Source organism: Scyliorhinus canicula, chromosome 4 (genome assembly GCF_902713615.1).
Source record: "Scyliorhinus canicula chromosome 4, sScyCan1.1, whole genome shotgun sequence".
In the NCBI taxonomy this organism is placed as follows: Eukaryota; Metazoa; Chordata; class Chondrichthyes; order Carcharhiniformes; family Scyliorhinidae; genus Scyliorhinus; species Scyliorhinus canicula.
In genome coordinates this window covers 204,708,358-204,722,140 of record NC_052149.1, presented here as the reverse complement: position 1 = coordinate 204,722,140, position 13,783 = coordinate 204,708,358, and the positions used below count along the sequence as shown (strand labels likewise).

The 13,783-nt window shown below is 42.7% G+C and overlaps 1 protein-coding gene across 1 annotated transcript in view; it reads left to right on the top strand.

Moving 5' to 3' along the window:
* Positions 1-13,783, top strand: part of LOC119964272 — a 167,170-nt gene that overhangs the window by 131,481 nt on the left and 21,906 nt on the right. The window contains exon 11 of the mRNA XM_038793547.1: positions 11,021-11,098. Coding sequence (XP_038649475.1) covers positions 11,021-11,098 — 78 coding nt within the window. The remainder of the gene's footprint in view (positions 1-11,020; positions 11,099-13,783) is intronic.

Below are 13,783 nucleotides of genomic sequence, written 5' to 3'. Positions count from 1 at the left end.
CTACTTGGTGCTTATTTCTGTGGTTAAAAGGTAAAATTCTGCATTCCAGCAAGATGTAATTGGATTTCTAAAATTCCGAGCACTGAGAGCTTTATTTTGCAGCAAACACCAGATTCTGCACAGCTTCAACAAATTTTGGGGATAAATTTCTCTCTATTCAGTAGTTTACAAAATATGATTTCACCGGCACTAAACTAATGGCTTTTATTTAGAAAATATGAGTTACTATGCTGTTCACGTGCTGCTTAATGCTTACACTAATACCACTTAACAGGAAGTTAGAAATGGAACATACAGTGCAGAAGGAGGCCATTCAGCCCATTGTGTCTCCACCTACCCACTTAAGCCCTCACTTCCACCCAAGCCCCATAACCCAGTAACCCTTCGAACCTTTTAGGTCACTAAGGGCAATTTATCATGGCCAATCCACCTACCCTGCACGTCTTTGGACTGTGGGAGGAAACCGGAGCACCCGGAGGAAACCCACACAGACACGGAGCATATGCAGATTCTGCACAGACACTGACCCAAGCTGTGAATCGAACCTGGGACCCTGGCGCTTTGAAGTCAGTGCTTGCTACTGTGCTTGCCATTGCCTTCTGCAGTATAGCTGACCAAGAAACGCTGTCACTCTTTACCATCTGTCATCAGGAATTTTGGAAGAACTTGCAACCTGTTTGGCCACAATTGTGCACACATCTTCTATGACAATCAAGTCCTGAAGTGGAACTTGAACCCAGAGCTCTCGCCCAGAGATGGGGACACCATCATGGAATCATAAGACTTCCTCTTTGAATCCATGGTTTTAAAAAAAAGGTTGAACAATCTTTGCAGCATAGCTAACAGATTTGGTTGGATGTCATTTTTTTGACTGCACTGGGTTTTAAACATCTTGGCCAAGAAATCCAATTATGCCTGAAAAGGTGCTGGGATCTCAATGCCACCACTACCTACTCTGCAGATGGTTGTGTTGCTCTTTTATCTTTATTAATATTGACCACAAGATGCGAGTATGTTCCGTGTATTGAACAAATGACCACACAACCAGTATATCTGTTCAATTATTCATTATTATTAAACATAGGATTGGTTCTATACTACACGCTACTACACATTAAACTATAACTAACAGCTTAAATAACCTTTACTTAACTTTCAAGTGACCGGCTCTGTGCAGGTTAGATGAGGCCTTTATCTGGTTCCCCACGTGTGGCAGCTGGAAGTTGTCAGGTACGTCTGGGCTGCGGCTCGTCCTTCTGGTAGCGATCGCAGGTCCTTGAACTTGGCTGGTCGATATGCTGCAGTTGGTGGGGCAGAGACCGGTCCCAAAAGAGGCAGAATGTTGGTTGCGCAGTTCTTCTTATCCTCCGATCTTTCACGCTCTTTTGGGAGGTCCCAACTCGGGATCCAATGGATCGATAGGGTTTTGATCACCCTAATCGATTCTGGCCAATTAGGGGCGGCTACCTTGATGCACTTCCAGATAAGGTGAATAGGCGCCCCCAAGTCTGTTACTACTATGGTAGCATTAACTGCTACAGAAAGTGCGACTGGGTGAAGCAAAAGAGAACTGTCCAACAGACCTTGGATAAAGGTTTGAAGGTTGTTGATGATCCTGGCCCTTTGTCCCATTAGCTCCACCAGGAGCCAGCTATGCAGTCCACCTTCAATTCAAAATCAAAATCATGCAAACTTCAGTCATTGAGCTTGGAAAAGAGGATCAGAATCTTAAACCTGAGATAAAATCATGGCACCAGGCACTTTATTCTGAGATCTTTCAAAAAGATCCTCTGAATTCAGTGGCAAGAAAAGTGGTACAACAGCAAGGCCAACATGGTCAGCATTGTGCATGAAATCATTAAAGCCACCTCCACGAGCTGTCCTCAAAGTAACCCTGAAGGGTTCAAACATCTTCACCAACTCATGATGATCGATCAAAATGAGATGGTTCAATTCGGAAGCATTGAACAAGAGATTTTGTCAGATATGCAAAGTGAAGTCAAGGCTGGGAGAGTGCAAAAAACCTCCAAACCGCTCCCCCAACTGACTCTCCAAGCAAGGCCTGCACACATGTATCAGAGGCTACCGATTGTACATTGAACCCAACGAACCAGAGTGGAAGCAAGTAATCTCTGAACCTGACGGATTGGGTAAAATGGTGAGATTGATGAATGTTAACTCATTTAAATTTATGTAGCATTTCTTTTATATTTAGTGATCAATTTATTCCTGCTAGGAATGCACAGTACTGCACATGTGTAGAGTATTTCCAATTTGTACATTGAATTTTCTGGGAGAAAAATGTCTCGAGGAACCCAACTCCAGTTTTAACATTGATTCCTATGCAAATTCACGATTCACTTATGAATGCAACTTTAATTGAGGGCTTGCTATAGTCTATCTTTTTTCATCTTGGAGAGAAGATTTAAAAGGAGATGTGATTATATGTTTTAAATTATACAAAATTTGGACAAATTGGATCCAATTATTTTTATGTTGTGCAAACTTTAAGCACAGAGGGGTTTTTTAATGTATTTTATTATAAATGTATATAAAAAGTTACAACACAAACAATTCGCGAAACAGGCTTCCCAACAAACGACTATCCAGTTTGTACAAATGTTTTCCTCTTTTTCATCCTCTTTCTCTCCCTCACCCCCGCGACGAACAATTCCTCAAACATGGTCACAAACATCCCCCACCTTGCCTCAAACCCCTCTGCTGAACCCCTTAGCTTGTACTTTATTTTTTCCAGCACCTCTCGCACTCATCTGCCACCTCCGCTGGAAGAACCCACTCATGCTTGCCTGAGTTACACGTACCCGGTGTACAACCTTAAAATGCATCAGGCTCATCCTTGCAGATGAGGAGTTGGCGTTTACCCTTCATACTGCCTCACTCCATACTCCTCAATTGATCTCCCCTCCCAAAATTCCTTCCCATTTTTCCTTCATCTTCACCACCCGCTCACCTCCCTGCTCTCTCAGCCACCTATATATATCTCCAATTCTACCCTCCCCTTCCACAACCGGAAGCAGCAGTCGCTCCAGCAGGGTGTACCCTGGCAACCTAGGGAATTCCTTCCAAACCTTGCGCGCAAAGTCCTTTACTTGCAGGTACCTAAACTCTCGGGTGCTCTACCCTCTCCCTCAATTCCTTACAGACCGGCAAACACTTCCTCCAGATACAAATCCCTCACCTTGACCAGCCCCACTTCTCTCCACCTCCGAGACATGCCGCTCACACGGTGATATTCTCACAATGACATCCCCTCCATCCTAAAATGCCTCCTCAACTGGTTTCAAATCTTCACCGTGGACTGGACTCCCTGAATACCTAGATACTCTCCATGCTCCCCTGGGGGTCAGCATAGAGCGACACCCAATGCTCCCTCTGTGGCTCATAATCCTCTGCCGACCCCCTAAGGGCCATTGCCAAAAGCTCTATAGCCAGTTCAAACAACAGCAGCAACAGCTGGCACACCTGCTTCGTTCCCTTGTGCAATCCAAACTTTGTGTCATTTGTCTGCACACTCTCCCTCGATGCCACAAATAGCAAGTGCACTCATGCCACAAACCTTGGCCCAAACCCCTCAGGGAAGAAGGCACCCTGTTGACCTTACCCTCTTCCATCGAAACAAAGACTCATTCTGAAATCCAGGTCACCTCTCGAGAGCAAACAAACGAGATGAAACATAAACAGCCCCATGAAACGAGGGGTAGGGGATGGAGACAACCATGCCCGCATAAACGTTTCACCCCTGCTACCCTTTATCAACCTAACAGTAACTAACATACCCAAAAAAGAGCCCCCTCCAGATTGGACAAAAAGAAAAACCCCCACTCCACCCGTATTCCCAACCATTACAAAGTTAAACAAAACATCTATGGGGCCTTCATATACAGGTTGAAGTTACCAGAATGAATTATTACACGCAAAGGATAACATTAATATGAGTTGGCAGAATTTTAAACCACTTCTTGCTTATCATAGAATTTCCAGTGCAGAAGGAGGCCATTTGGCCCATCCTTGGAAAGAGCACCCTACCTAAGTCCACACCTCCACCCTATCCCCTGTAACCCAGTAAGCCTACCGAACCTTTTTGGACACTAAGGGCAATTTAGCATGGCCAATCTACCTAACCTGCAAATCTTTGGACTGTGGGAGGAAACTGGAGCACCCGGAGGAAACCCACGCAGACATAAGAACCAGGAGCAGGAGTCGGCCAACTTGCCCCTCGGGCCTGTTCCGCCATTCAATGGGATCATGGCTGATCTTTTGTGGACTCAGTTCCACTTTCTAGCCCGAACACCATAACCCTTAATCCCTTTATTCTTCAAAAAATTATCTATCTTTATCTTAAAAACATTTAATGAAGGAGCCTCAACTGCTTCACTGGGCAGGGAAATCCATAGATTCACAATCCTTTGGGTGAAGAAGTTCCTCCTAAACTCAGTCCCAAACCCTTATTTTGAGGCTATTCCCCCTAGTTCTGCTTTCACCCACCAGTGGAAACAACCTGCCCGCATCTACCCTATCTATTCCCTTCATAATTTTATATGTTTCTATAAGAGGCAGCAGGGTAGCATGGTGGTTAGCATAAATGCTTCACAGCTCCAGGGTCCCAGGTTCGATTCCCGGCTGGGTCACTGTCTGTGTGGAGTCTGCACGTCCTCCCCCTGTGTGCGTGGGTTTCCTCCGGGTGCTCCGGTTTCCTCCCACAGTCCAAAGATGTGCGGGTTAGGTGGATTGGCCATGCTAAATTGCCCGTAGTGTCCTAATAAAAGTAAGGTTAAGGGGGGGGTTGTTGGGTTACGGGTATAGGGTGGATACGTGGGTTTGAGTAGGGTGATCATGGCTCGGCACAACGTTGAGGGCCGAAGGGTGCTGTACTGTTCTATGTTCTATAAGATTCCCCCCCCCCCCCCGCATCCCTCTTAATTCCAGCGAGTACAGTCCCAGTCTACTCAACCTCTCTTCATAATCCAACCCCTTCAGATCTGGGATTAACCTAGTGAATCTCCCCTGCACACCCTCCAGCGCCAGTACGTCCTTTTTCGGGTAAGGAGACCAAAACTGAACACAATACTCCAGGTGTGGGGGCCTCACGGTAGCATGGTGGTTAGCATCAATGCTTCACAGCTCCAGGGTCCCAGGTTCGATTCCCGGCTGGGTCACTGTCTGTGTGGAGTCTGCACGTCCTCCCCGTGTGTGCGTGGGTTTCCTCCGGGTGCTCCGGTTTCCTCCCACAGTCCAAAGATGTGCGGGTTAGGTGGATTGGCCATGCTAAATTGCCCGTAGTGTAAGGTTAATGGGGGTTGGGTTAGGTTACGGGTATACGGGTTACGTGGGTTTAAGTAGGGTGATCATGGCTCGGCACAACATCGAGGGCCGAAGGGCCTGTTCTGTGCTGTACTGTTCTATGTTCTATGTGTGGCCTCACTAACACCTTATACAATTGCAGCATAACCTCCCTAGTCTGAAACTCCATCCCTCTGGCAAGGAAGGACAAAATTCCATTTGCCGCCTTAATCACCTGTTGCACCTGTAAACCAACTTTTTGCGACTCATGGGGAGACGTGGGGAGAACGCACAGACAGTGACCCAAACCGGGAATCGAACCTTGGATCCTGGAGCTGTGAAGCAACTATGCTAACCACTGTGCTATTTTTGTAAAAGGCAAGGCGTTGCTTCTATTTTCTTTAATAGAAATAACGCTTGCAAATAGTTAAATTTTTACCTGTTCATTTGGCAAAATTGATCAGCCATTTTGAAGATTTAAATAATTCAAAATTCAGTTTGGGGGCGAGAAAGTGGAGTTCCACACTTGCTCTCTGGAATTAAGCAAAGGATATTACATCGGCATGAGGACAGAATTGACCCATGCCTAAGTAGAGTGGCCAAGAAGGCTAAAAGATAGGACAACTGCTGAGCAGTAGCAGTTGTTTAAAGAGATACTCAATTTCTCACAACCAAAATCTACCCCAGTGAGGAAGAAAGATGGTAAGGGGGTAAGAAACATCCATAGCTAAACAAGGTCAAGGACAAAAAAAAGACAAAAACTAAGGTATATCATATTGCAAAGGCCAGTGACAGGCTGGAAGATTGGGAAACTTTCAAACATAAACAGAGGGATACCAAAAAAGTAATAAAAAGAGCTGAGGTAAATTACAAAAGAAAAGTACCACAAAATATCAAAAAGTATAGCAAAAGCTTCCATAAGTACATAAAAGGGAAGAGGCGCTCAAGTGAATGTTGGTCCCTTGGAAGATGAAACCAGAGAGGTAATAGTGGGGAACACAGAAGTGGCAAAGATGCTAAATCAATACTTTGCCTCAGTTTTCATGGTGGAGGACACTAATACCATTCCTGTAGGAGCAGGCAATTCAGAGGTAATAGAAAGGGAGGAACCTAGAACAATCAACATCATTAGGGAAATGGTACTCAACAGACTATTGGGATTGAGGGCAGACAAGTCCCCCAGGCATGATGGCCTACATCCTAGGGTGTTGAAAGAAGTGGCAGAAGAGATGGTGGATCCGTTTGGTTATAATATTCCAAAATCCCTTGGACATGGGAAAGGTTCCAGTGGATGGAAAAAATGATAATGTAATGCCCTTATTCAAAAAGGGAGGCACAATGTGGGAAATTCCAGACCAGTTAGTTTAACATCTGTTGTTGGGAAATCGTTAGAATCAAATACCAAGGAAGTAATATCAGGAAATTTGGAAAGTCCAAATTATCCATCAGAGTCAGCATGGTTTTTTCAAGGGCAAATCAGATTTGACTAATTTGCTGGAGTTCTTCGAAGATGTAATAGGGATTCTGTAAATGTAGTATATTTGGACTTCTGGAGGCATTTGATAAGGTGCTGCACAGAAAGTTAATTCACAAGGTTGACCACATGGGATTATGGGTAATTTATTCATTTAGATAGAAGACTGGCTGACGGACAGAAGACAGTAGAGATAAATCGGTCTGTTTCTGGATGGCAAGATGTAACTAGTGGGGTGTCATAGGGTTTGGTCCTTGGAGCCCCAGCTGTTTACAACCTATATAAAAAAACTTGGATAGAGGGACAAAAATAGGTGGGACAGTAAGTTGCAATGAGGAAATAACCTTATAAAAGGATATAGATAGGTTAGGAGAGTGGGCCAAAATGTGGTAGATGGAGTTTTAACAGGTTAAATGTGAGGCCATGTATATGGTCAAAAAAATGAGAAGGCAACTTGCTATCTAAATGGGAGAGAGACTTTGGGGTGCTCCAATGCAGAGGAATCTGGGGGTCCTCATTCATGAGTCACAGAAAACTAGCATGGAGGTACAGCAGATAAAAAAGCAAATAGAATGTCAGATTTATAGCTAAAGGAATAGAGTATAAATGTAAGGAAGTGCTATTGCAATGTTGTTAGAAATATAGCTCTCCAATTAAAATACAATGTTATGATAAGAGCCCATAGAATGCTGAGTAACCTAAAGCATTAGGTTTGGAAAACATAACAACAGCATGGCTAGTATCATGTGAGAGTCCCTTTAAAAAATAATACTCATTTCCTGATCTCCCATTGTCTCCACTGGAGATAGGAAAGCATACAAAAAGTAATTACTATCAGCCACCAGCAATTCAGCCCGTGACTGACTTTAATTCCTCAGCCATCTTTGGCTTGTATGTTCATTTTGAAAAACTGACAGGTCTTGTTCAAAGTTCAGCATTTCCGAGCACAGTTTAGTATTCATTCTTGTGTATTCGCTGTATGTTCCCTTGTGTGGAAATTAACAAGTAGGCACGGTGAATACTCTTTGTTCAATCTTTATTAGCTTGTGCACAAGGAGAATAACACAGTGGAATGTATTGCAGTGTTCTGTCTGAATCCAGTGAAGCAGTTACACTTCTAACTTTTTCAACCAATAGGTTTACAGTGGCAGTCTAATCGCTTATTTGCATGTCAACACACCAATAATATCACGGTTAAAGTTCCAGTTTGAACCAATGAAAGAACAGCAATTCTAGCCAATAGAAAACAGGGTAAATGGACCAATATAAAAACAACTATTTTCAATCCGTCATTTGCATACTTCTCTCCCCACTTGCCCTTAGATGTCACTGTAGTTTACAGAAAGCACATTCTTGTTTTGGCTACATCCATCATTCTGTCTCTGCAGACCCAAGCCATTCACTTAAGAAACAGTTTTTTATGGATTCCACACTTGTTTGCCCCCTTCTTTCAGTTTTGCTGTTACATTTTTAAGGCAGCCTGCCATTTTAATTCAAACAGAAGGAAGCCGTGGCCTGTACCTTTTAATTCAAACTACAGAATCTTGAAGGCTATGCAGTTTCATACCAGTGATTGGAGATTGGGTGGCTTCAGTGATGACTCAATTTGATTGATATGGCTGGTGCCAATGAATTGGCTCAAAAGGCTATGCTCTGCCTTTTAACTAGTGGTCATTGGATCAAGGATCCCACTGAAATGATTCATACACCTAAGGAGCTTTCAGTGTGTTTTGGAAACTTGGAGGGAAGACACATTCTCTTTTCTCTCCATTTGTCTCCAGAAAGACTGTTTCTGACCTGGCAGAAAGCCTGGATGAACCAGTCTACAGGAGAACCATTGCAGACTGTGCAGGAAAGGTTCAGATTCTAATGACTCTCCAGAAATATGCAGCTAATTCTCACCAACAAGCCAGTGTATGAACAGCTCTCTGCAGAAAAGGCTGGTGTGAACCAACCAATTCTTTCTCCAGAAGAGACAGAGGCCTGGAAGCTTAGCTTGATGGGAAGCAAGAGGCTTTTCAATGAGAAGCTGTGAGTAATATTGTTAAACTGCAAGGAAAATCATTGCAGGCTGTAAACCAGAGGCTTAAATGCACAAGTATACTGTGAAGAAAGCATGCTGCAAACCACCCTTTGAAGCAAAAACTTAGCTTTTGAACTTTACCTAATTATTTTCATTCCTTCCCCCCCCCCCCCTTTTTTATTTGTCTGCCTTGTGTGTGTGGGTAGAGGGTGGGACAGTTAAAGGGGGCTTGTTATTCAGTTGCATTTACTGCATGTTTCGGTAATTGTGTTTCAATTTACAAACATGGTGACTGTAATTATTGGGCAGACAAGGGCCAAAGATTACGGAAATTTTTATTAACATTATCAGTTAAATCACTTGTATTGTGTCTCCAGGACACATGGGGCTGGAAGTGCCTGCACACCTACCCAGGGTAACATGTGGCAATGATTATCTTAATTAAATTATGATCTGAATGTGCATATGGCGTTCTTATTACTGCAATCAGGTGAGGGAACTCTTGGGTACTGGCACCTCATAGCTTTTAAACACCTCAAATTTTCACATTTCGCTGGCATTGTTTTGATTATTAAATGCTTAAAAAAGTAGAAAGCACATAAGGGAATAATGTTTTGGTGAATCCCACCAAGCCCCCTCAAATTTCTAGTCTGCAACTTGGACCTGATTTTGATAAATTAATGTGAATCTTTGCTTCAAGTGTGAAAGTATTCTCTAAAGCTAGGCAGTACATTTACTGAACTGATCCACAAAATTAGAAATGGCAGCCGAAATTTAGTTCGATGAGCAATTCAGTTCTTTCATCCCTGTTGAAATTTTATACTAAAATGTAGGATGTGAAAGTACTTCTATTAAACAAATTATGGCTTTTAGGAATGACACATTGATGCATAGATTACATCATTCACTGCCATTTATTTGAAGGCAAAGTCCCAGTAAACAAATTAAGGACCATTTCACTTACAATTACTGGAACATCTTCATGCAGCTGTTGATGCTAACAGTCAGACAGCCAAGTTGAAACTGAGGGGCTTGTATTAAATTGGGTGCAGTATATGTGGTTCTAAAAAAAAATGTATTTATCCCTTTGACCTGAATATTGAAAAAGTATTTTCTGATTTTTTTTTCCTTCCAATAATTTTTCTACCTTAAACTGCATAATAACTCTGAAGAATTGCTTAATTTATCTTTAAATTGCAATAGTCTGTATTGTTATTATTATGGAAGCAGCCATATTTCTTTTTTTTTGAGTGATTATGAGCTAGCTTAAATGACTGCCGCTTCCCCAGTTGAAATATAGGGCAGAATCTCCCAGCTGGAACTACATTCTGAGTTTGGAACGGGAAGTGTTTCCTGCTGCGGAGGTCATCGGCCTAATTAATTATGCACCTGGGGGTTTAACGCTGAATTCTGTGCAAGGGTAGACATGATGGCGTGAGTCCCACTATCGTATCTGGGTGCCATATTGAAAAGGCAGCCAACATCACTAACCATGTTGAAGAAAAGATGGACCGCCAGGAACACTTGAGGCGTGAAAATGGACCTCCTCGATGACACAGAATCTGAAAGATCACCTGTAGATGCTTCCTCCCTCCTCCTCTCTCCTCCCCTCTGTTGCAGTGTCCTGGGATCCAGGGTTGTTGCCACCTCCATCCTGAATTCCATTGGCAGCACCAGACATTGTTCAGGGAATCCCAACTTATGCACTTCATTGTTCCAGAGGTGTTCTTGACCAGCGTAATTTCCCATTGTCTTTGTGAAGAATTGGCATGGAGGGAAACATGGTTACTCTAATTATTGGGCAGACAAAGGCCAAAGATGTCAGAAATTTTTATTAAAATTATCAGTTAAATCACTTGGCCAGGCAGATTTGGAGAATGCAAATCAATTTCACACCGGTCTCCAGCAGGTTTCCTGATCTACCATGGTGGATACCAGTAGAAGATCCTCTGGGGAAATTCATGCCAGTGAAAATATGACTTTTGGACTGCTGCCAAATTCCCTCCGTCCACAAGCCCGTTATTAAACCCACCAGCAGGACTATGGGAGAATTCCACCCACTGTTTTGGCCGTGTCTGGGTTTTAAAAGAATTGTGTTGATTTTTAAGATTCCTTTCATAATTATGTAAAGAGACATGAAAAGATCATTTCTTTTTATGACTAATCTATTTATAAGCATGTGGGCAAAAACCTTTGCAACAGCCGTTGTTTTTTCTCCACAGCAGCAGATTGTAGAAACCAGTGAAATTAATGGACCTATACAGACAAGCACACCAGTCGAGACTTTTAAACAGTCAACAGTAAGTTTATAGCTCTACCAGTATTTACAGTTCCACACAGTGATTGGCACAAAAAATTAAAACATAAGCCAAATATTTCCTCCGTTGTGCAATAGCATCCGGCACCATGGTAATGATCACAATTGATTTCTTCAGGAAATCATTTTAATTTACAAGTAAAACACAAAATCGATCCAGATGGTCAAGGCCATTCAGCCCATCTTGGGTTATTGTATGGACCTATCATTCTATAGTTTCCTAAAACAGGAAGATGGTTATGGTATTGTCACTGCACTAGCAATTAGAGACTCGGGACTAAGATCTGGTGACCTGGGTTTGAATCCCACCATGGAAAGTGGTGAAATATGAATGCAATAAAAAATCTTGAATTAAAAGTCTAACTATGACCAGAAAACTATTGTTTCACTATCTATTTCACTAATGTTCTTGAGGTGGTCTGGCCCAGATGTGACTCTTGGTTGGTTGACTCTTAAATGCTTTGTGAAATTATCCAGCAAGAAAAGGGGATCTATTCCCACATCTGCCAATATCGCCAGATTGGTCAACTGAATTATCACAACTCTATAAATATCTTTGTTTAACCTTTATGAATTGTATTTATAACACACAATCACAAGTATAATTGTATTGTAAAGCTTCACAAAATATGGCACGCATAGAGATAACCGAATGGGTGACCAAAAGCTTGGTTGAAGAGCTGAATTTTAAAAAGCAACTTTAGGGAGGGATTTCAGTGCTTTAGGGCTTGATGGATCTCTGTTTCTATTCGGAACCCTGGATATGTGTTATCCCTTCTTAGTTCCCAAATAACAGAGATTCAGGCTGTGCTTTTTGGCAAAGTTTCGTTGAACTTTATTGTCAGCTTTAGTGTCCACTGGTAAACGTTGGTTATAATACAAACTTAGATGAGATGAAATGAAAATCCCTTATTGTCACAAGTAGGCTTCAAATAAAGTTACTGTGAAAAGCCCCGAGTCGCCACATTCCGGCACCTGTTCAAGTAGGGGAATTGAACCGTGCTGCTGGCCTGCCTTGGCCTGCTTTAAAAGCCAGCTATTTAGTCCTGTGTGCTCAACCAGCCCCAGATCAGGTTGGTGGTCTTTAGTGAATACAGTGGTTGAGTTTAAAATACAAATTGTGATGATTCTTCAAATCATGATACACAGTACAAAATTACGGTTGATTTAAACAATAGAAAAATGGTGATTTAGCAAAAGCAAGCAGCAAAGAAATAGGTTTCAGAAAGTGATAGATTGATTCCAGAATGGATTTTTCCATCCCGACAAGTGATTTTTAAGGAGATTATTATCTTAAAGTCTCCCCTTTTCATCTCTGATTGGTTTTACCTAATTTATAATTCACTCAATTCGACCAAAGTGTCTGTCTCTCAATTTTCAGAGAGATATGTATTTAAATCAGTTGGTGTGAATTTTCCATTCCATCGCCTGCCAATTTTCCAACTTATCCACAAATGCATCCAGGCATTATTAGAGAAACACATTTTTTGCTAAGAAAGAATTTCTCTAGACGGGCTGTTTCCATAGAAATGGAACTGCCCGTTCTTTCTCACAATGGGGCCTTTCAGCCAGCTGACGTCACTGTTCCTTCAGTCCCTAGTAATTCTCAAGCAATTTGCAAAATGTTCCCAGCTATTCGGCCTTCCTCACTCTCATGGTTAATATGATTTAGCTAATTACTCTTAATGAGTTCTTAATTAAACCTTTTATCTATATCATCTATAGCTAACTAGAAAGCCAATTTCTATTAGGGCTCTGCACCTAAAGGCATGTCTGAAAGTGGAGTGACAAAAATTAGGGATGTACAAATGGCAGAATTGGAGGAGTACAAAAATATTTTGGGTTTGAAGGACTGGAGGGAGCTTATTCTTCTATTCATTTTTGATGGGACGTGGGCTATACTGGCTATGCCAACATTTGTTTCTCATCCCTAATTGGCCTTGAGAAGGTGGTGGTGGACTTTTTTCTTGAAACACTGCTGTCCATGTGGTACACTAACTGTGCTATTAGGGAGGGGTTCAAGGATTTTGACCTAGCAACAGTGAAGGAACGGCGATATATTTCCAAGTAAGGATGTTGAGTGCCTTGGAGGGAATTGGTGTTGTTCCCATATGTGTGCTGCCCTTGTTCTTCTAGATGTTAGTCGTCATGGATTTGGAATATGCTGCCTAAGAAGCCTGAGTGAGCTACAAAGATATAGGGCGGGATTCTCCATCCTGCCACACCATATTTCTGGTGTGGCAGGCCCCCGGGATTCTCCGTCTCGACAGCCGGCCAATGGGGTTTCTCTTTGTGGGCAACCGCACGCCGTCAGTAAATCCTTGGGCTGCCGGCAAAACGGAGAATCACAACAGCGGAGAATCCAGCCCTTGCGATTCACCTGGAAATGGCTACGTGTCATTTTGGGTGATTTGGCGGCTGTTTCATGCTGGCTGTAATGGCGAGATCACGATCTGTATTCAACCACACTTAGTGAAAAAATGAGCCCCCACGTGAATCTCGCCATGCTCGACTCCCTCACCATCTGTTTCACCCGACCCACGCCTCCACTGTTCGCCGCTAATAAGGGGGAGCTACTTTTTAAACATACCCTCAGAATTCACTCCCAATCAAGACATGAGGATGGCATCACGGTGACCTGCTCCTCACTTTGGGGATGCCGTCCTGG